Below are 24420 nucleotides of genomic sequence, written 5' to 3'. Positions count from 1 at the left end.
CTTAGTTTTATCTGTTTCTGGGAAAGCTGGGTGACAACCAATATCAGTGATGTTACAGCTTACCCAGCTTTCCCACGAAACTTAAAAACAACCCAGTAGAAGTTTTAACAACCTGACAGAAGAGGACGACTGAAGATTTTAAATTTAGGGTGTATTCACACGGTGCATTTTTTTTGGTGCGGTTTTTGTCCATGCTGCAAAAACTGCGGCAAAACCGCACGGTATGAATACACCCTTAAAGAGGAATACTTATTGAATGTGACGATTAGATCAAGGCTCTGCAACCTGTGGCTCTCCAGTTGTCAAACTACAACTCCCAGCATTCCTGTCAAGGGGAAATCCAACTAAAAATCATATCGAGGCATGCTGGGAGTTGTAGTGTCACAGGTTGGGGACCTCTGCAAAGACCTTTATTGACCGCCCCTCCCCCCGCTGTATACAACAGGATCCCCGCTCCTCACCTGAGTTCTGAAACTAGGTCATTCTGCTATTCCACACACATTACACGCTCGAGACTCCCGCACGTGGCCGCTTTACCCAAATCGCTTGAAAAAAAAATTGAGGACGTTAATACAAAGTGGAGATTTAAAGGCAGTATTAAGGCGAAAATCGGCGCACACTTCACGGTCGGAAACGTCATACCATTATATGAAGCATGAAGGAAATAGCAGCCTCCAATATAGCAGTCTGTGTAGGGACTTATAACTCAGGTCATCTTCCTGGTTCATGAATAGAATGCCAGAACTGCAGTAATGACTGACACTTGTACAGGCAGAGCTGTAGAAAACGAAGCCGGGAGAATGTTAGTCAACTTGACGATGTAGATATATGTCAGGATCCGTGTAAAGATGGATGACAACCTCTCTCTACAATTCCATGATGTAAGCCTTGTTCATCCTGATCCTCCTGTTTCATGAACAGAATGTCGGTGACGCTGATTCTTCTATGTGCGGGGTATTAAGAGACGAGGGAACAGCGCCATGTTTCAGCATGGGAGTCTATTTGTCCTTCAACATCTGGCCCTCCCGATTAAAAAAATAGCTCCCGCAGAAGTTTGTCATCCAGCTTTCCGAGAATCCTGCAAGGCAAATCTGCATAGTTGTGCAGTAGTACTGAGACTTCGGATGCAATCTAAACAGCTTTGCCGTTCAGGACTTTAAGAAAGCTGGGTGACATCCCATTTGTAAACTATTACGGTGATTATAATGCCATCCAGCTTTTCCAGGACCAGATATAAAAAAGTTGATTACAATTTATGAACTGTACATAAAAATAAAAATAAATTCCTTTATACTTCTGCCAATTTCTCCGCCCCCCCCCCCTCCCCCGCAGCTGTGTCGTGGACGAAATGGATTTTTCCAACATGGAGCTGGATGAGGCTCTGCGGAAGTTCCAGGCGCACATCCGCGTACAGGGGGAGGCGCAGAAGGTGGAACGTCTGATCGAAGCCTTCAGGTGAGCCTGTGATTGGTGACGTCACTATAGGGACGTCATCCTCGTACGTCACATGATCACCCGTCACTTTATTGCCACATATAGCAGTTGGCTAAACATGCCGTACCCCTGTCCAACCAATGGTGGTATAGACAGAAGTCCCACATGCACCGGAGCCGGATCTGATTGGTCATAGGCAGGGCTGTCACGATACCGGAATTTGGACTTCGATACCGATACTTCGTGTAATATTGCGATACTCGATACCGAAACGATACTTTGCCAACAATAATAATTTTTTTAAAAAGTTCTTCCATTTTCGGATGTGAGGCGCGAGGTGCGATGATGAATTTTATACCTCCCATCTGCCGCACATTAATAGTAATTAACCCCATCATGTTCCTCACAGTCATAATGGACAACATTGGGTTAATGTATGAGGTACATGATGGGGTTAATTACTATTAATGTGAGGCACATGGAGGTTCAAAATTCATCATCATCCATATCAATCATCATCATCATCCATATCCATATCAATCATCATCATCATCATCCGTATCCATATCAATCATCATCCATATAAATCATCATCCATATCCATATCAATCATCATCCATATCAATCATCATCATCATCATCCATATCCATATAAATCATCATCCATATAAATCATCATCCATATAAATCATCATCCATATCCATATCAATCATCATCCATATAAATCATCATCCATATCCATATCAATCATCATCCATATCAATCATCATCATCATCATCCATATCCATATAAATCATCATCCATATCAATCATCATCATCATCCATATCAATCATCATCATCCATATCCATATAAATCATCATCCATATCAATCATCATCCATATCCATATAAATCTTCCATATCCATATCAATCATCCATATCAATCATCATCCATATCCATATCAATCATCATCATCATCATCATCCATATTCATAACAATCATCATCATCATCCATATCCATATCAATCATCATCATCCATATCAATCATCATCCATATCCATATCAATCATCATCATCCATATTCATATCAATCACCATCATCATCATCCATATCCATCATCATCATCAGCCATATCCATATCAATCATCATCATCATCCATATCCATATCAATCATCATCCATATCCATATCAATCATCATCATCATCCATATCCATATCAATCATCATCCATATCCATATCAATCATCATCATCATCCATATCCATATCAATCATCATCCATATCCATATCAATCATCATCCATATCCATATCAATCATCATCCATATCAATCATCATCCATATCCATATGAATCATCATCATCATCCATATCCATATGAATCATCATCATCCATATCAATCATCATCCATATCCATATCAATCATCATCATCCATATCCATATCAATCATCATCCATATCAATCATCATCATCCATATCCATATCAATCATCATCATCCATATCCATATCAATCATCACCCACAATCCATATCCATATCAATCATCATCCATATCAATCATCATCATCCATATCAATCATCATCCATAGCAATCATCATCCATATCCATATCAATCCATATCAATCATCATCCATATCAATCATCAATCATCGCACCTCACATCAATAAGTGAAGGAGCAGTTTTTATTTTATAACATCATAAATGACGCTATAAATTTATTATTACGGTCGCGACGATTCCGAATATGTGAATATCTTATGTATTGAGGCGAATTTTAATGATTATTGTAAAAAATGTGTTTGTTTTTTACGTTTTGTTTTTTTTAACATTACTTTATTTTATTTTTCCTTTTTTATTTTTATATACACTGATAGTACACAGGCACATATCTATATACTGATAGCACACAGGTACATATCTATATACTGATAGCACACAGGCATATATCTATATACTGATAGCACACAGGCATATATCTATATACTGATAGCACACAGGCATATATCTATATACTGATAGTACACAGGCACATATCTATATACTGATAGCACACAGGTACATATCTATATACTGATAGTACACAGGTACATATCTATATACTGATAGTACACAGGTACATATCTATATACTGATAGCACACAGGCATATATCTATATACTGATAGTACACAGGCATATATCTATATACTGATAGCACACAGGTACATATCTATATACTGATAGTACACAGGCATATATCTATACACTGATAGTACACAGGTACATATCTATATACTGATAGTACACAGGCATATATCTATATACTGATAGTACACAGGCACATATCTATATACTGATAGCACACAGGTACATATCTATATACTGATAGTACACAGGCATATATCTATATACTGATAGTACACAGGCATATATCTATATACTGATAGCACACAGGCATATATCTATATACTGATAGCACACAGGCATATATCTATATACTGATAGCACACAGGCATATATCTATATACTGATAGCACACAGGCATATATCTATATACTGATAGCGCACAGGCACATATCTATATACTGATAGCACACAGGTACATATCTATATACTGATAGTACACAGGTACATATCTATATACTGATAGTACACAGGTACATATCTATATACTGATAGCACACAGGCACATATCTATATACTGATAGCACACAGGTACATATCTATATACTGATAGTACACAGGCATATATCTATATACTGATAGTACACAGGCATATATCTATATACTGATAGCGCACAGGCACATATCTATATACTGATAGCACACAGGTACATATCTATATACTGATAGTACACAGGTACATATCTATATACTGATAGTACACAGGTACATATCTATATACTGATAGCACACAGGCACATATCTATATACTGATAGCACACAGGTACATATCTATATACTGATAGTACACAGGCATATATCTATATACTGATAGTACACAGGCATATATCTATATACTGATAGCACACAGGCATATATCTATATACTGATAGTACACAGGTACATATCTATATACTGATAGCACACAGGTACATATCTATATACTGATAGTACACAGGCATATATCTATATACTGATAGTACACAGACATATCTATATACTGATAGTACACAGGCATATATCTATATACTGATAGTACACAGGCATATATCTATATACTGATAGTACACAGGCATATATCTATACACTGATAGTACACAGGTACATATCTATATACTGATAGTACACAGGCATATATCTATATACTGATAGTACACAGGCACATATCTATATACTGATAGCACACAGGTACATATCTATATACTGATAGTACACAGGCATATATCTATATACTGATAGCACACAGGCACATATCTATATACTGATAGCACACAGGCATATATCTATATACTGATAGCACACAGGTACATATCTATATACTGATAGTACACAGGTACATATCTATATACTGATAGTACACAGGTACATATCTATATACTGATAGCACACAGGCATATATCTATATACTGATAGTACACAGGCATATATCTATATACTGATAGCACACAGGTACATATCTATATACTGATAGTACACAGGCATATATCTATATACTGATAGTACACAGACATATCTATATACTGATAGTACACAGGCATATATCTATATACTGATAGTACACAGGCATATATCTATATACTGATAGTACACAGGCATATATCTATACACTGATAGTACACAGGTACATATCTATATACTGATAGTACACAGGCATATATCTATATACTGATAGTACACAGGTACATATCTATATACTGATAGTACACAGGCATATATCTATATACTGATAGCACACAGGCATACATCTATATACTGATAGCACACAGGCATATATCTATATACTGATAGTACACAGGCATATATCTATATACTGATAGCACACAGGCATATATCTATATACTGATAGCACACAGGCATATATCTATATACTGATAGCACACAGGCATATATCTATATACTGATAGCACACAGGCATATATCTATATACTGATAGCACACAGGCATATATCTATACACTGATAGTACACAGGCATATATCTATATACTGATAGCACACAGGCATATATCTATATACTGATAGTACACAGGCATATATCTATATACTGATAGCACACAGGTACATATCTATATACTGATAGTACACAGGCATATATCTATACACTGATAGTACACAGGTACATATCTATATACTGATAGTACACAGGCATATATCTATATACTGATAGTACACAGGCACATATCTATATACTGATAGCACACAGGTACATATCTATATACTGATAGTACACAGGCATATATCTATATACTGATAGCACACAGGCATACATCTATATACTGATAGCACACAGGCATATATCTATATACTGATAGTACACAGGCATATATCTATATACTGATAGCACACAGGCATATATCTATATACTGATAGCACACAGGCATATATCTATATACTGATAGCACACAGGCATATATCTATATACTGATAGCACACAGGCATATATCTATATACTGATAGCACACAGGCATATATCTATACACTGATAGTACACAGGCATATATCTATATACTGATAGCACACAGGCATATATCTATATACTGATAGCACACAGGCATATATCTATATACTGATAGTACACAGGCATATATCTATATACTGATAGCACACAGGCATATATCTATATACTGATAGTACACAGGCATATATCTATATACTGATAGTACACAGGCATATATCTATATACTGATAGTACACAGGTACATATCTATATACTGATAGTACACAGGCATATATCTATATACTGATAGTACACAGGCATATATCTATATACGGATAGTACACAGGCATATATCTATATACTGATAGTACACAGGCATATATCTATATACTGATAGTACACAGGCATACATCTATATACTGATAGTACACAGGCATACATCTATATACTGATAGTACACAGGCACATATCTATATACTGATAGTACACAGGCACATATCTATATACTGATAGCACACAGGTACATATCTATATACTGATAGTACACAGGCATATATCTATACACTGATAGCGCACAGGCATATATCTATATACTGATAGCGCACAGGCATATATCTATATACTGATAGCGCACAGGCATATATCTATATACTGATAGTACACAGGCATATATCTATATACTGATAACACACAGGCATATATCTATATACTGATAGCACACAGGCATATATCTATATACTGATAGTACACAGGCATATATCTATATACTGATAGCACACAGGCATATATCTATATACTGATAGTACCCAGGCATATATCTATATATTGATAGCACACAGGCGTATATCTATATACTGATAGTACACAGGCATATATCTATATACTGATAGTACACAGGCATATATCTATATACTGATAGCACACAGGCATATATCTATATACTGATAGTACACAGGCATATATCTATATACTGATAGTACACAGGCATATATCTATATACTGATAGCACACAGGCATATATCTATATACTGATAGTACCCAGGCATATATCTATATACTGATAGCACACAGGCATATATCTATATATTGATAGCACACAGGCGTATATCTATATACTGATAGTACACAGGCGTATATCTATATACTGATAGTACACAGGCATATATCTATATACTGATAGCACACAGGCATATATCTATATACTGATAGTACACAGGCATATATCTATATACTGATAGCACACAGGCATATATCTATATACTGATAGCACACAGGCATATATCTATATACTGATAGTACACAGGCGTATATCTATATACTGATAGTACACAGGCGTATATCTATATACTGATAGTACACAGGCGTATATCTATATACTGATAGCACACAGGCATATATCTATATATTGATAGCACACAGGCATATATCTATATACTGATAGTACACAGGCGTATATCTATATACTGATAGTACACAGGCGTATATCTATATACTGATAGTACACAGGCGTATATCTATATACTGAGAGTACACAGGCAGTTGTCAGGGCATACCTAAGTATGCCCTAACAGGAAATATGGTCAGACAGCCCTGGGATTCCTCAATGGACCCTGGGCTGTCTGCCCATATATGGTATGTCCCTCAATCGGGTCACAAGGATTCCCTGTGATGCGATCCAAGGAGCACCCCCCCCCCCCCCCTTGTCGGTTTCCCCCTGAATGCTGCAGTCAGCTTTGATCGCGGCATTCAACAGAATAGCGGCGGAGATGAGGGGTTTCTCTGACCTCCGCCGTTAGAGCGCGGCTGTGGCTGTGTAATTCACGTGCGCACACTTGTCAGGAGCGGGGCAATGGCTGTATTACACAGTCCCGCCCTAACTACATTCATGTGTTACAATACTGCGGCCGCACAACTTAGTATCGAAATACGTGAATTAACGGTATTGAACCGTTTGAGGGAGCACGGCATTGAAATAGTATCGATATCTCGATGCATCCCTAGTCATGGGACCATCAATTCAATTCATGGAGCTACATTTACTGAAGTGTTTACAGGAAACGTTATCTGCTATACAAGACACTGCCACTCAATGTGACACAGACTTGTTTTAGGTCCCTCCCACTCGGCAATTGGGCCATAAAACGTCACTGCTGCTGTCACTTGCCCTCTATGGAATAAAAGATCAGCGGTGACTCAATTTCAAGAGATGCTGAAATTGTTGCGCACCTTTTTCCCCCATGATGGTGCATATATTTTAGGGTGCCCATCGCATGACCCGCAAGTCGCCCTAGCCTTTGTGCGTGAGGTCATTTCTATTTCATACCAAAAACAGGATCGGAGCAGAAAGCGCTAGTCATGATCTACTATACAATAGACTGCATCTCTGCCTCTACACAGGAATGTTAAATGTCCCTGACACTCAGGAATCTCCGCGCCTGGTCATATAATTCTTGCAAACATGAGCGGATACCATCAGGAAATCAAAAAGACCTTCATAGCATTTAAGCTGCTTTCCTCTCGTAAGATCCGCTCCTAACACGGACCGAAAAAGCAACCGTGTAATACACCCTCGCCTCCTGCATGTGGTTCTTCAGGTTGTCCAGCAGCTTCTTGACTTCCAGTCTTGGTGACCGCTGTTTCATTAGGTGCAGTGTCATATACTGAAGTGGTTAAAGGAAGTTCCATCTGCTATACTATAGACTGCCTCTCCGAGCTTCACAGGCTGTTTTTGGTCCCATCTCACTTTTTACATGGATTCTCTCCATCAGTCCCTTTTAGTTCAGGTTGTTTAGCAGCTTCTTGACTTCCTGTCTTGGTGACCACCGTTTCAGTAGGTGCAGTTACATGTACTGAAGTGGTGACAGGAATTTCTGTCTGCTATACTATAGACTGCCTCTCCTTGCTGCACAGACTTGTTTTAGGTCCCTGATATTTTGATACTAGGAGATGGCAAAAGACGTTGTATATATAGAAAGCAAGAACAAGAAAAATTGTGGAGGGGAGGGGACACTGTAACACTTTTCGATTTGGGATTTTTTTTTTCCGTTTTTTATTACCTACCATTACATGAGATGATATAATATTCTTTCTTCCCCCCCCCCCCCCCTGACACTATAGCCAGCGGTACTGTATGTGTAACCCGGACATCGTTCAGCAGTTCCACAACCCGGACACCATCTTCATCCTGGCCTTTGCCGTTATCCTGCTCAACACGGACATGTACAGCCCCAGCATCAAACCCGACCGCAAGATGATGCTGGAAGACTTCATTCGCAACCTCCGAGGTCAGAACCGCCCCAGGGTTTAGGGTGATAGTAATGCCAACCCCAGTGGATATGACCCTTAAAGGGACACATACCCATCGAGATATGTTCTATTGGCTAGAAGATGCATTGGACCAGCTTCATCATTCTTCTAGGTCCATCATCCTTTAGGTCTAGAACTTTCCATGCATATATTCAATATTGCTTATTTCCATGGCAGATCCTCAAATAACCCCAGTAGATCAAGTCCTTGAGATGTCTTCTGGGTGACAACAAATATTAACAAAGTGGTTTCCCAATTCCTTCTCAGGGGTGGATGACGGAGCGGACATTCCCCGGGAAATGGTGGTCGGCATCTATGAACGAATCCAACAGAAAGAACTCAAATCCAATGAGGATCACGTGACCTATGTAACAAAGGTGGAAAATTCCATTGTGGGCATGAAGAGCGTAAGTTTGTAGAACCAATGTTTATGTCTCTTCTAGCTACAGAGTAGAAGTCGCCGAGAAACCACTTGGTTTCCTGTCTTGGTGACTACTACAACCATTAGATGTTGTTGTATAGAACTTTTGTGTCATCCCTTTAATATATCTGCTATACGATACATGGCCTCGCCGTTCTACACAGACTTGTTTTAGGCTCCTCATTCTCAGGGACCATGATATGATTGATCAGGAAACCAAGTGGAAACGAGCGAGACCAGGGGGGGGGGGGGGTGCATGAACTAGGCAAGTCTGTAGCATCTAGAGATCATTCCTCTTCCTAAGCACCCCATGTAGTGTGAAGGCTTCAGGTTGCCTGATAACTCCTGTCTTGGTGACCACCACCATAAGATGGAAGTAGTAACCGGAATATCTATATGCTATACAATAGACTGCCTGTCCATGCTATACAATAGACTGCCTCTCCGTGCTATACAATAGACTGCCTCTCCGTGCTATACAATAGACTGCCTCTCCATGCTATACAATAGACTGCCTCTCCATGCTATACAATAGACTGCCTCTCCGTGCTTTACAATAGACTGCCTCTCCGTGCTTTACAATAGACTGCCTCTCCATGCTGTACAATAGACTGCCTCTCCATGCCGTACAATAGACTGCCTCTCCATGCCGTACAATAGACTGCCTCTCCATGCCGTACAATAGACTGCCTCTCCATGCCGTACAATAGACTGCCTCTCCATGCCGTACAATAGACTGCCTCTCCATGCCGTACAATAGACTGCCTCTCCATGCTGTACAATAGACTGCCTCTCCGTGCTGTACAATAGCCTGCCTCTCCGTGCTATACAATAGCCTGCCTCTCCGTGCTATACAATAGCCTGCCTCTCCGTGCTGTACAATAGACTGACTCTCCATGCTGTACAATAGACTGCCTCTCCATGCTGTACAATAGACTGCCTCTCCATGATATACAATAGACTGCCTCTCCATGATATACAATAGACTGCCTCTCCATGATATACAATAGACTGCCTCTCCATGCTATACAATAGACTGCCTCTCCGTGCTATACAATAGCCTGCCTCTCCATGATATACAATAGCCTGCCTCTCCGTGCTATACAATAGACTGCCCCTCCGTGCTATACAATAGACTGCCTCTCCATGCTATACAATAGACTGCCTCTCCATGCTATACAGTAGACTGCCTCTCCATGCTATACAGTAGACTGCCTCTCCATGCTATACAATAGACTGCCTCCATGCTATACAATAGCCTGCCTCTCCGTGCTATACAATAGACTGCCTCTCCGTGCTATACAATAGACTGCCTCTCCGTGCTATACAATAGACTGCCTCTCCGTGCTATACAATAGACTGCCTCTCCGTGCTATACAATAGACTGCCTCTCCGTGCTATACAATAGACTGCCTCTCCGTGCTTTACAATAGACTGCCTCTCCATGCCGTACAATAGACTGCCTCTCCATGCCGTACAATAGACTGCCTCTCCATGCCGTACAATAGACTGCCTCTCCATGCTGTACAATAGACTGCCTCTCCATGCTGTACAATAGCCTGCCTCTCCGTGCTATACAATAGCCTGCCTCTCCGTGCTATACAATAGCCTGCCTCTCCGTGCTGTACAATAGACTGCCTCTCCGTGATATGCAATAGACTGCCTCTCCATGATATGCAATAGACTGCCTCTCCATGATATACAATAGACTGCCTCTCCATGATATACAATAGACTGCCTCTCCATGCTATACAATAGCCTGCCTCTCCATGCTGTACAATAGACTGCCTCTCCGTGATATACAATAGACTGCCTCTCCATGATATACAATAGACTGCCTCTCCATGATATACAATAGACTGCCTCTCCATGATATACAATAGACTGCCTCTCCATGATATACAATAGACTGCCTCTCCATGATATACAATAGACTGCCTCTCCATGATATACAATAGACTGCCTCTCCGTGCTATACAATAGACTGCCTCTCCGTGCTATACAATAGCCTGCCTCTCCATGATATACAATAGCCTGCCTCTCCGTGCTATACAATAGACTGCCTCTCCGTGCTATACAATAGACTGCCTCTCCGTGCTATACAATAGACTGCCTCTCCATGCTATACAATAGACTGCCTCTCCATGCTATACAGTAGACTGCCTCTCCATGCTATACAATAGACTGCCTCCATGCTATACAATAGCCTGCCTCTCCATGCTGCACAGGCTTACGTGCAGAGGAAACTGCAAGACAAGGAAGAATAGTTGCAGGTTCCAGAAAGATTGCGTGCTATCTGAAAACAGCCGGTGATGTGTGATCTCCTTTGTCGCAGGTACTGTCGGTTCCTCACAGACGTCTCGTTTGCTGCAGCCGCCTCTTCGAAGTGACCGACGTAAATAAAGTGCAAAAACAAGCGGCGCATCAACGAGAGGTCTTCCTGTTTAATGACCTTCTGTTGGTGAGTACCAAGCAATAGTGCCAAGTAAAGGTGCAAATACTTTTTGTAGTCCTTTTTGAATTACATTATATTTTATACTCCATTTACATCCAAAGCTGCAAAACAAGTATGCATTAGAACAGGGCAGACTATGTATAACTGCACTGAAAAGCACAGGGCAGCAATCAGGTGTGAAGTCTAATATTTATATTTGTTGGGTGTTTTGCTCAGATCTTGAAGCTTTGCCCAAAAAAGAAGACTTCCTCGACATATACGTTCTGCCGGGCGGTGCCGCTTTTGGGGATGCAGTTTCATCTTTTTGAGAATGAATGTGAGTTATGTTTCCAGCCGACACCCGGGGCTCACGGTTCAGTGCAAATGACATTAAAGAGTTTGTATAAGGTGTATGAGGCTGAGCTGCAATACCAGGCTCCGCCTATGGTCAAGAGTGGCGCTGTTTCTTGACAAAAGCAGCCATGTTTTTATAACCTCATCCAAACTTTTTGAGATGTAAAAGTTTTTTTTATTAAATTTCCCTTATGACGGCTCACCTTGTGACCTGTGATGTTACTTCCGCCTCCAGATTACCCGCACGGGTTAACGCTGGTCAGCCCGCTCTCAGGCTCGGAGAAGAAATTAGTTTTGCATTTTTGTGCTCTGGGTGCCGAGGAACTGCAGAAATTCCTGGAGGATCTGAAGGAATCGATTTGTGAAGTGTCCGAGATGGAACAGATCCGTATTGAATGTGAGCGTTTGGGAGTTTTGTAAAATTCCTTTAGTCCGATAATTCGGAATCGCCCCAAACTATAGAAGTCTGGAGGGCGGAATCTAAGCCAAATATTGTGGTTGATTTATACTCTATAATGTCTTACTTTTTGGATTTTAGGAGATACTCTTCAAGGTGACCAATCTGTCTTTTTTGCAGGGGAATTGGAGAAGCAGCACGGGGTGAGGATGGCCCCCATTAAGACAAACGGGTCTCAGCTGGACATTCAGTCCACGCAGGAGTCCCCCATTGGTGAGTGGCACATTCCTACAGTGTCACAGACTCGCTCCTCGTGACCCCAAGTCTCCCTGTTCCGGTTGCGCTCTGGCCCGCGGCACTCCCTATCCATGTCTGTCTGATCCTCACCCTCCTTCTCTCACCGAGTCTGTCTCACCCATTACCCTCACTCTTATATTAAAATACTTTGTTTGATTTCTCATTTACTTTACCTCCCTGGTTTGATATATTGCACCACCCTCTTAGGACTTATTCACACGAACGAGTGGAGACTCGGACGTGAAAAGCGGTCGTCTTTCATGTCCGAGTTGCACCGGTGCGAGACCGTTCTCACGGATCCTTCATAGATTTGAATCTAGCGAGGGATCGGTGAAAACTGACTTATTTTTCAACGGACCCTTCACATGGTCCGTTAAAACAACGGTCGTGTGAACGGTCCCATTGAAATACATGCGTCTGTGTGAATAAGCCCTTAGTTAGGGGTGTGCGAACTGTAGTGAAGGGGACACCACTGGCCCTAATAGTCTGCGCACACAGATCTTGCACCCCCTTTCCCATTCTTGATGCCCAAACCTATAGAAATGCAGCAGCTCCATTCCCAAGTTTATTGCCTGGCAGAGTTATTTGGGCACTGTATGACTGTATTATTTGGACACTGTATGGTACACTATAGGGGGGGGCACCAAAAGAAGGTACTGAACGGGGTACCAACCAACCTCAGGCCAGCCCTGCCCAGGTGTGTATTAATGGCAACCTGAAGAGTGCTGGGAGGGTAGTAGACAAGAGAGAGAACGTGCAGCACAAGAGAAGTCTATAAGACAGGAATGAGGAATTGTGATAATGGGGGGGGGGTGGGGGGTGATATGTGCATGTTAATAGCAGATTGAGGAGTGTAAGGACTGGAGGGTCATACACGAGAGAAGAGATGTAGTAAACTGCAGCACAAGAGAAGACTGGAGTAAGAGATTGGGATGAGAGGTTAATAGGTATAGGTTATAAGCCGATTGGAGGGAACAGGAAGGGTGGTACACAGTGGAGAGAAGAGATGTAACAAGGTGCAGCACGGGAGAAGACTGGGAGACAGGAGTAATAGAATGATAGGATATTAGCAAATTGGAGGAGACAAGAAGGGTAGTATACGGAGATGTAGGAAGGTGCAGCACGGGAGAAGTCCTGGAGAAGTGGAAGTGAAGGTCATGACATATTAGAAGAAACTGGAAGTGTAATCTGTAGAGTTGAGAGAATAGATGTAGGAAGGGGAAGCGTGAAGGAAGTGACGGAGTAGTAGTTGTGATGAGAGGATGATAGGTGTAGATTATTATTAGATGGGAGGAGACAGAAAGGGCAGTACACAGAGGGGAGAGAAAGGTGCAGCACAGGAGGAGTCCTGAAGGCAGGAGTGAAGGGTTTTGCATACACATAGTCAAATTAGTATTACGTACCAGAGTCTATGTGTATTTGTCTTCTCTTTTTATAGCTCAGGTGGCCTAGCAGCTACTTTTCTTCCGGTTTTGGTGACCAGCATTTAAATAGCTACATGTACTAAAGTAATCACAGGAAGTTCTATATGTTGCACAATATACTGCCCCCCTGATCTGCACATACTTGTTTTAGACCCCTCCTAATTGTGCCTCAGTACAGAAAGACAAGGAAGTTATATGAAGAGAGCATGGGGAGAGGAATCCATATACATTCAGGAGGGGCTGAGGCAGAGATGCTTTGGTTTTTGGGATACCAACTAATGAAATATTAGAATAGCCAAGGTGAGTAATGATTCGGGGGCTATGGGGGAAATATCTGGTATCACTGGTTCTGCCAGCATTTGTGTAGGCAGCAGATCAGATGCCTGTCCCTGTTCTAGGCTCAATAGAGGAATATAACAGGGTGGCCTCATCGGAGACCCCATCGCAGTACCACTACACCTGCAGGTAGGATAACTCAGGAACACGGGAGGTTGTCCCGACAGTCCAACAGCAGATTGACCGGGTTTGATTCACGGGTGTATGGGTGTCGTCAGGTTGCCACCCCCCCTTTTTATCCCCATGTATCTGTGTCATTGAGTCTCCACTGTCAGACTCTCTCGGCTTCTTTCTATTCCCTCATTCTTTTATTACGTTGCGTCCTTCTTATGTTTCCCCCATCCTCAACCTTCTCCCTTTTCTCTCCGTTTTGCTATCTCTCTCCTTCTCTCTCTCTCTCTCTTTCTGTATTTCTTTCTCTCTCCTCCACCTAAGTTCACCTCATATTTTGAAGGTAAGCGCGAGTCACCTGAGAAGGACACAGACAGCGTGATGGAGGTGAGTAGCGCTGTATTATAACCAGGCTGCAGTACCGACCAATCACAATGCTCCATCCTGCGCTGCTCGACCATCCTCCAGCTCAGTGCAATGACTTTTATTTTAATTGGCTAATATTCGACCCATAGATGCACCCTGGCAGTCACCCCATTACCCCCCACTATGTACCAAACCCCTAATACATGGACCTGTTGCCATCATGCGAGGAGGAAATAAAATTTCTAGACTGAAGGCACAAAGATGCTGCCGTGGTTATCAAGCAGGCCATATTCCATAAGGAGGTACTGAAATGCCTCATTCCTCAAAAAAGTCCTTGTGAATAGATTTTAGTTCAGGTTTCTTACATTTATTAGGCCTAGGTATCACTTTATAAATACTTTTACTTTTATTTAGTTAAATCACATCTTATACTCCAATCACATCCAGAGCAGCATTCAAAATTCTGTTAATATCCTGCTAACTCAGCAGGTTTCATTGTCTATACATATCTTGTACAATGCAGAGTGCAATGCATTATGGGATCTCAGCTAAGCTGCTGGAGTTATCAGCAAGTAGCAGCCACAGAATTTTGAATGCAGCTCTGGGTGGGAATGAGTATAAAAAATAATAATGTGTAATTGACTATATTTTCATCAGTTTTAGCCGATTTTACCGCGTTTGTGCACTTTTACGTATGGCAGATTTCTTCTACTCTGTGCAGGCAACGGGTACCTGTATATTACTACGATCACTTTATCTTGCAGACCACTAGTAGCTCATATTATTCTGATACCTTCCCCAGATAAAAGATCAAAAATCATATATAGATGCCAAATGTCCCAAATCTGATTAAAAAAAAATATAGTTATAGAAAAGCCCAGTGTCATCCTGTACTGATATAACGCTATTACAGACCTCTTAAAGGAGAACTCCATACATGACGATCACTCGTCCCTCCCATAGTGTTTGTATGAGCTCCTGACCTGCACATTGTATAGGCTTTGTGCTCCCTGTATTTACTGCTGCACTGTAACAACCTGTTGCTGTTACCTCCATGACACATATTTTCCCACGCCAGAAAATAATGTGTCAGACTCCACCCACTTACGTTGTATCCCTTATCCCATACAATTGGCAGGTATATACAGTCATGTGAAAATTAAGCTCCACCCAGGATGAGCCTGATCATCAGTGATCTCCATGAGTAGCCACAGGTGTCACCTTATGTGATGACTGGAGAGTTCCTTTAAGTCGTCTTAAGACAAATAGTGCCGGATGCAGAATGGGAAGAGGAGAACTGGCGGTCTGTAATGTAAATATTGGTACAAGTGAGATCACCCCCATTATCCACCCTAGTGACGTGTCTTTAAGACCCTGTAGTCTTACCCTGGCATGTCAAGCTCTATGGGGAGCCCCCCAAGTGAGAATATATTATATGAGCTGGGCCTTAGCTTCTGGGGGGCACAGGGCAGCCAGGATTAGCACGTGGGAGATAGTCTTGTAACATTTAATGCTTCTTTGACTGTTTCTAAACTAGGTGTCAATTCACAACAGGCTTCAGACGTCCCAGCACAGCGGCCCCCAGGGGCCAGAGAATGGAGCTCCGGGCAGCACGGCTCCTAATGGGCAGCGGGAGGCTCTGCAGGCTGCCCCCTCCGACCGGCTCCTGCAGTGTCAGCAGATTGTCAAGGTGATTGTGCTGGACGCACCTGGCCGGGCACTGCCCGCCATCGACCAGACTGTCACCCGCTACCTGTCTGGGTCCTGCTCCTCTACTCCCCTGCGCAGCGTGGGAGGAACCGTCCACCAACCCCCTCTACCCCCGCCGCCTCCTCCTTATAACCACCCTCACCAATACTGCCCCCCGGGGGTCTTACTTAGAGAACGCAGGTATTCCAGCGGTTCCCGTAGTCTTGTGTAGGCACTGGGAAAATTGACCTGCCTTCCAGGACTGATCTGCCTGCACACTTACCAAGCCTTGCACATGTACTGGTTCCTGCCCACTCAGTCCTGCCCGCGTTTATTGGCACCCATCCTTGCACACTCGCCACCCCCTGCACTTACCAATACAGGCTGTTCTTACACACTCATATTTATCTCCTATATTCTTGCACAATTACCTTGCCCATCCCCCCCGTCCCGCTTCCAAAAAGTTGAGTTTGTGATTTCTTAGTAGGTCTGATCACTCTCTCGCCAATATTTTTTATTGTGGAGGGATGTTTGTAATATTCAGCACGCCCGTGACAATCCCCCCACAAGCAGCCCCGACCCCTTAAACCTTCCACTCGCCTCACTTGGGGTCGCACGCCTGGATTCTGCCGCATTGCCCTCTCCGTTGGCCATAGGCGCTGGAGACTTTTGAAGAAGATGTGGAGCTGGGACATACTGAGAGAGTTATGGGACCCTGCGTGTCATTGTGATCATCACTGGAGCTGCGTACCCCAACCTAAAGGAGAACCCAAATCCTCAAAATTCTGTCCACAGCTCCGCGCCGCTCCGTGGAGGAATCTTCTACTGAGGATTACGAGTCAGGAGTGTGATTGATGTGTTGCAGAGCAGAATGTTCATCTGTTTCTTAATTATAACAACCAATATGGCCACCAATACAGCACCCACAGGGGGGGTCACCCAGCTTTTCAGGGGTCCTGAATGGCAAATCTGCTTAGGGAAGTGGGGGATGAATTGATGCATAAGAAGATTTGCCATTTTGATGTCTGGGGAAGCTAGATGACTGGCGTTATTTGGAGCTAGAATGGCGGCCATATTGGTTGCCACCCAGCTTTCCCAGTAACAGATAAGAAAAGATATAAGATAGGGACATGGTTTTTGGGGTCTATCAGGAAGCCTGTTGGGATGTCCTTGCACCTCCATAGCTGACGTAAGTTGGGGTGCTCATCTGGACCCCAAATATTAAATCCACTTAGGACCGTAATCATATTGAGTATCTCAAAAATTGGAATGAGCGTGCACTTATTAGATGGGGGAGGGTGGGTCAGTGTCAACGTTTTTGGGGGCCCATATGCTGTCACCCGACTTCAGCGCACCTCAACGGCCAATATGGTGACCACTTGCTCATGTCCAGTCTTACGTTACTAAAACAAAGAAAAGTTATGAGACTTTTGAATATACTTAGTGTTTCAATCCTAAAATTTGCAAGGTCTTTGCTTGCTGTCACTGAATTGAAACCTTGTTTACACAAAGGTTTGAAAACCCGTCCAGATCATGTCCAACTGACGCAAGTACATGGCTCGTTACCAGAGAGAGTCATTTAAATGGGTTTTCAGCCTCTGGGTGAAAACAAGGTTTCCATTCACTGACATCAATCATAGATATTAATATAGGTGAGACAATAACTTTTTATCATACATTAGTTAAGCTTTGTGTACATAACACAGGAAATATATCTCCTTTTTTAATGACTACAGGCTAAGTTAAAAAAAAAAAAGCTATTCTCGCTGATGAGCTCCAGTAAGGGCCAAACAGTCTTTTTGTAGGTGGAGGTTTTATGTGATCACCGATGATTCACAATATGTACACCCAGTGGTTAATGTAATTATTGCATTCAATATTGAGTCAAAAATCCTATCCTCACTGATGAGCTTCCATAAGTTGAATACAGTCTCTTTATAGGGGAAAGGTTTATGTCTCCACCGATGTTTCACAATATGGCTACTCAAGTGTTAACATGCTGAATCCCATAACTTGTTCTGACTGATGAGCTCCAGTAAGGGGAAACCAGTATTCATGACATCACATATGTTTCATGATAGGAATACCCAGTGGCTAAAACATCAACTGTGCAGAACTGGTCGTGAGGAAATGAAAACCTATTTCCCGCTGATGAGCTTCAGTAAGGGCCAAACACTATTCTACTAGGTGAAAATGTGACGTCATCACTGATGTTTCACAATATGAATACTTCGTGGATAAAGCATTGACTATATGGTGCATTATATGCTGAATCCCCTTCTCACTGTTGAGCTCCTATAAGGTAGAAACAGTCTTTTTGTGGGTGGAAGTTTTATGTCATCACAGATGTTCATAGTGGTGTGTTTTATATGTTGAAGTGGAAATCCTATTCTCATTACTGAGCTCCAGAAAGGGCCAAATAGTGTTGTATATACGGAATTAAAAATGTCATTCCTACTGATGAGCTCCAGTAAGGGCCAAACAGTGTTGAACATGCTCAATCAAAAACCTACTTGCCTCCGATTACCTCCAGTTAGAGGCAAACGAGGATTTACATGCTCAATTGAAAACATTATTCCCACTGATGAGCTCCAGTTAGAGCCAAACAGTGTTGTACACATAGAATTGGAAATTCCATTCCTACTGATGAGCGCCAGTAAGGGCCAAGCAGTGTTGTACATGCTCAATCAAAAACCTCCTTGCCACTGATTACCTCCAGTTAGAGCCAAACATGCTCAATTGAAAACTCTATTCTCACTCATGAGCTCCAGTAAGGGCCAAACAGTGTTTTACATGTAGAATTAAATATCCCTTTCCCACTGATGAGCTCCACTTAGGGCCAAACAGGGATTTACATGCTCAACTGAAAACCTCATTCCCACTAATGAGCTCCAGTTAGGGCCAAACAGTGTTTTACATATAGAATTGAAAATCCCATTCCCACTGATGAGGTCTAGTAAGGACTGAACAGTCTTTTTTAAAGTGGAAGGTTCTTTTTTGTCATCACAGTTGTTTAACAGTAGTAACACCCGGTGGAAAGAGCATTAACTTTGTGGTGTTTTGACATGGCGAATATAAAACCCTATTCTTGCTCATGATCTCCAGTAAGGGCCAAACAGTCTTTTTATAGGTAGAACTTTTAGGTCATTATTGATGTTCCAGGATATGAACAACTATTAAAGCATTTACTGTAAGGGCTACCATGGCAATGACCGTTCACAGAAGTATATTTTTCTGAATAAGAGTGGATTGTTATAGCCTTAGATTTTAAAATAAGCGCTGTCAATACATTACCATAGGGTTATAGTTCGCCTGGGTCACATTTGTGGGTTAGCTGAGACGTTTGTGCAACTCGAGAGTGACCGTGGCCGTCTAGCAATTTGCAGCCAGCATCTTATTAAAAACATGGCTGCTTTCTACCCCAAAACAGCGCCACAACCATCGATGGGTTTTGTCTGTTACTGCAGCTCATGTCCATTGAAGTGAATGGGGCTGAGCTGCAGTACCACACACAACCTGTGGGCAGGTGTGGTGCTGTTTTTGTAAAACAGCTATGTATTTGTAATCCTGGACAACCCATTACTTATGTTGAGCTCCATGCATAAAGGTCATTCAAGCAGAATAGAAAAGTATCTAAAAAATATTTATTTTTTTAGCCAGCAGGTGTCACTGTTTCTAGACTTGTATATGGAGAAATCTACTTTTAACGGGTAACAATTGCAAACTATGACTCCCTGCTGGCCGAAGGTGGTACTGCGTGATATTTTTTTTAGATCTCGTATATAATATGTATTTATTAAAAAAATTAAAAGAAAGATATCTATTTTAATGATGTAAACTCTATAATATAAGTAGATAATTACCATGGATGATTCTAATGCTACAAGTTCAGTATCCCTTTAATGAATATATGTATAACCGTGTAGGCATAGATGCTACCTATGTGGCCAGGTGGTACCTATTCGTGGTGGGGATGTCACCAGAAGTTCCAGCATGCCCTAGAAGACTAGTGTCTACTCCAGCTGTACAAAGTCAAATCAATACTATGTTGCCACGATTTACATTTGGATTTTATTTTTAATGTGATTTTTGTCCTTTTAAATGTTCTGTTAAATTGTCCAGATTTCCCGGTGATTTCCTTTGTAAGAGCGCAGTCCTGACTGTTGATAAATATGAATAACGGAGTACAGGCTACCATTAACCATCGCCAATCCAGAGACTCATCCGTGCTGGGGTGGAGGGGGTGATGACGGCCTAAATGTGGACATGTGACCGAGCACCCAGACACCTGTAATATTTTGTAATTGATAAGAAGTGAATATTTTATCTGTTCTATAGAAATCTAGAAATAACATGAGATTATGTTACCTCTATTTATTGAGTCTGTCTTTTGTATCGGGAAAGGGGGATGGGGGTGCGGGTCTTAAAGGGCACTGGTCACCTGTACAGAATGGAATAACAACGAACGAGGCGTTCTCCTGAGAATCATGTCACATGAGATTCTGTCTGCTAGCCGGTGTATCTAATCCTATCATGTGTGATACTGTCTGCTGAGCCGTGTATCCAAGCCTAGCATGTGTGATACTGTCTGCTGAGCTGTGTATCCAATCCTATCATGTGTGATACTGTCTGCTGAGCTGTGTGTCTAATCCTATCATGTGTGATACTGTCTGCTGAGCCGTGTATCTAAGCCTACTATGTGTGATACTGTCTGCTGAGCCGTGTATCTAATCCTATCATGTGTGATACTGTCTGCTGAGCTGTGTATCTAATCCTATCATGTGTGATACTGTCTGCTGAGCCGTGTATCTAAGCCTACTATGTGTGATACTGTCTGCTGAGCCGTGTATCTAATCCTATCATGTGTGATACTGTCTGCTGAGCCGTGTATCTAATCCTATCATGTGTGATAGTGTCTGCTGAGCTGTGTATCTAAGCCTATCATGTGTGATACTGTCTGCTGAGCCGTGTATCTAATCCTATCATGTGTGATACTGTCTGCTGAGCTGTGTATCTAATCCTATCATGTGTGATACTGTCTTGGAGAACCATACAGCACTACATTCCTCATCATGTATTTTTTGCATTGTTGGTGGGGGGCAGATAATATTCTGCTCGGTGACTCATGGCCTCTTTGTACCCCGCTGTATGTCATGACACGTATGACTTACTTTCCAGGTCAGTTACAGCAGAGTTAGCGCAGTAAAGCTCGCACTATACAGTTATAAATATAACATATGACCACACAATCAGAGATGGAGAGCGGCTACAAACAGGGTCTCAGGAGACCCCCGCATGTCCATGCATTACACAGACCATGAGCAGCGTGTAATGCTTTATTTCCCCTGGTGGGGGCGCTGCTGGAGAATTAAACACAACTGATTGCTGGGGGTCGCTTATTTTCTGGAGAACCTTTGATTGTAAAAATCAGACTTCTTTTAAGAATTATTGTTCTGTTTATTGCCAGATTATCATGAGCCAGAACCCTCCATCCACAATTCTTCTATTTTCTATATCCTTTCCCACTTTTATTTGCCAGATAAATTCTTTCTTAGCTTTATGTGCCTGCTATTTGTTACATGTATTGTTCCTCAGATCATCAATGTGCCACACCGCTCCTTCCTCAGCACTGCTATGTGTCAGACCGCTCCGTCCTCAGCACTTCTATGTGTCAGACCGCTCCTTCCTCAGCACTTCTATGTGTCAGACTGCTCCTTCCTCAGCACTTCTATGTGCCAGACCTCTCCTTATTCTGCACTGCTATGTGCCAGACCGCTCCTTCCTCTGCACTGCTATGTGCCAGACCGCTCCTTCCTCTGCACTGCTATGTGCCAGACCTCTCCTTCCTCAGCACTGCTGTGTCAGACCTCTCCTTATTCTGCACTGCTATGTGCCAGACCTCTCCTTCCTCTGCACTGCTATGTGCCAGACCTCTCCTTCCTCAGCACTTCTATGTGCCAGACCTCTCCTTATTCTGCACTGCTATGTGCCAGACCTATCCTTCCTCTGCACTGCTATGTGCCAGACCGCTCCTTCCTCAGCACTGCTATGTGCCAGACCGCTCCTTCCTCAGATCATCAATGTGCCAGACCGCTCCTTCCTCAGCACTTCTATGTGCCAGACCTCTCCTTCCTATGTGTCAGACCGCTCCTTCCTCAGCACTACTATGTGTCAGACCTCTCCTTCCTCAGCACTACTATGTGTCAGACCGCTCCTTCCTCAGCACTGCTATGTGCCAGACCTCTCCTTATTCTGCACTGCTATGTGCCAGACCTCTCCTTCCTCTGCACTGCTATGTGCCAGACCGCTCCTTCCTCAGCACTGCTATGTGCCAGACCGCTCCTTCCTCAGATCATCAATGTGCCAGACCGCTCCTTCCTCAGATCATCAATGTGCCAGACCGCTCCTTCCTCAGATCATCAATGTGCCAGACCGCTCCTTCCTCAGCTCTGCTATGTGCCAGACCGCTCCTTCCTCAGCACTTCTATGTGCCAGACCGCTCCTTCCTCAGCACTTCTATGTGCCAGACCTCTCCTTCCTATGTGTCAGACCGTTCCTTCCTCAGCACTACTATGTGTCAGACCGCTCCTTCCTCAGCATTACTATGTGTTAGACCGCTCCTTCCTCACCACTTCTATGTGCCAGACCTCTCCTTCCTATGTGTCAGACCGCTCCTTCCTCAGCACTACTATGTGTCAGGCCGCTCCTTCCTCAGCACTACTGTGTCAGACTGCTCCTTCCTCAGCTCTACTATGTGTCAGACCGCTCCTTCCTCAGCACTATGTGTCTGACCGCTCCTTCCTCAGCTCTACTATGTGTCTGACCGCTCCTTCCTCAGCACTGTGTCTGACCGCTCCTTCCTCAGCACTATGTGTCAGACCGCTCCTTCCTCAGCACTGCTATGTGCCAGACCGCTCCTTCCTCAGCACTTCTATGTGCCAGACCGCTCCTTCCTCAGCACTTTTATGTGCCAGACCTCTCCTCCTTCCTGTGTCAGACCGCTCCTTCCTCAGCACTACTATGTGTCAGACCGCTCCTTCCTCAGCACTACTATGTGTCAGACCGCTCCTTCCTCAGCACTACGTGTCAAACCGCTCCTTCCTCAGCACTACTATGTGTCAGACCGCTCCTTCCTCAGCACTACTATGTGTCAGACCGCTCCTTCCTCAGCACTACTATGTGTCAGACCGCTCCTTCCTCACGACTACTATATGTCAGGCCGCTCCTTCCTCAGCACTACTATGTGTCAGGCCGCTCCTTCCTCAGCACTACTATGTGTCAGAC

At 42.8% G+C, this 24420-nt stretch overlaps 1 protein-coding gene across 6 annotated transcripts in view; it reads left to right on the top strand.

Moving 5' to 3' along the window:
• IQSEC3 (IQ motif and Sec7 domain ArfGEF 3) overlaps nt 1-21509 on the top strand; it is a 110353-nt gene extending 88844 nt beyond the window's left edge. The window contains exons 6-14 of one of the 6 annotated variants that reach the window (XM_075855729.1): nt 1333-1455; nt 9119-9285; nt 9575-9714; nt 12064-12189; nt 12400-12499; nt 12752-12913; nt 13094-13186; nt 15425-15468; nt 16985-21509. In XM_075855729.1, the coding sequence (XP_075711844.1) occupies nt 1333-1455; nt 9119-9285; nt 9575-9714; nt 12064-12189; nt 12400-12499; nt 12752-12913; nt 13094-13186; nt 15425-15468; nt 16985-17368 (1339 nt within the window). In that variant the 3' untranslated portion in view covers nt 17369-21509. Of the gene's footprint in view, nt 1-1332; nt 1456-9118; nt 9286-9574; nt 9715-12063; nt 12190-12399; nt 12500-12751; nt 12914-13093; nt 13187-15405; nt 15469-16984 lie in introns of all 6 variants that reach the window. The other 5 variants (XM_075855731.1, XM_075855734.1, XM_075855735.1 and 2 more) reach the window with 5 other exon arrangements.
• The last annotated feature ends 2911 nt before the right edge of the window (nt 21510-24420 follow it).

This window comes from Rhinoderma darwinii, chromosome 3, assembly GCF_050947455.1.
Source record: "Rhinoderma darwinii isolate aRhiDar2 chromosome 3, aRhiDar2.hap1, whole genome shotgun sequence".
NCBI classification, from domain to species: domain Eukaryota; kingdom Metazoa; phylum Chordata; class Amphibia; order Anura; family Rhinodermatidae; genus Rhinoderma; species Rhinoderma darwinii.
Note: the sequence above shows the minus strand (reverse complement) of the source record. Positions and strands in the feature narration are given on the sequence as shown.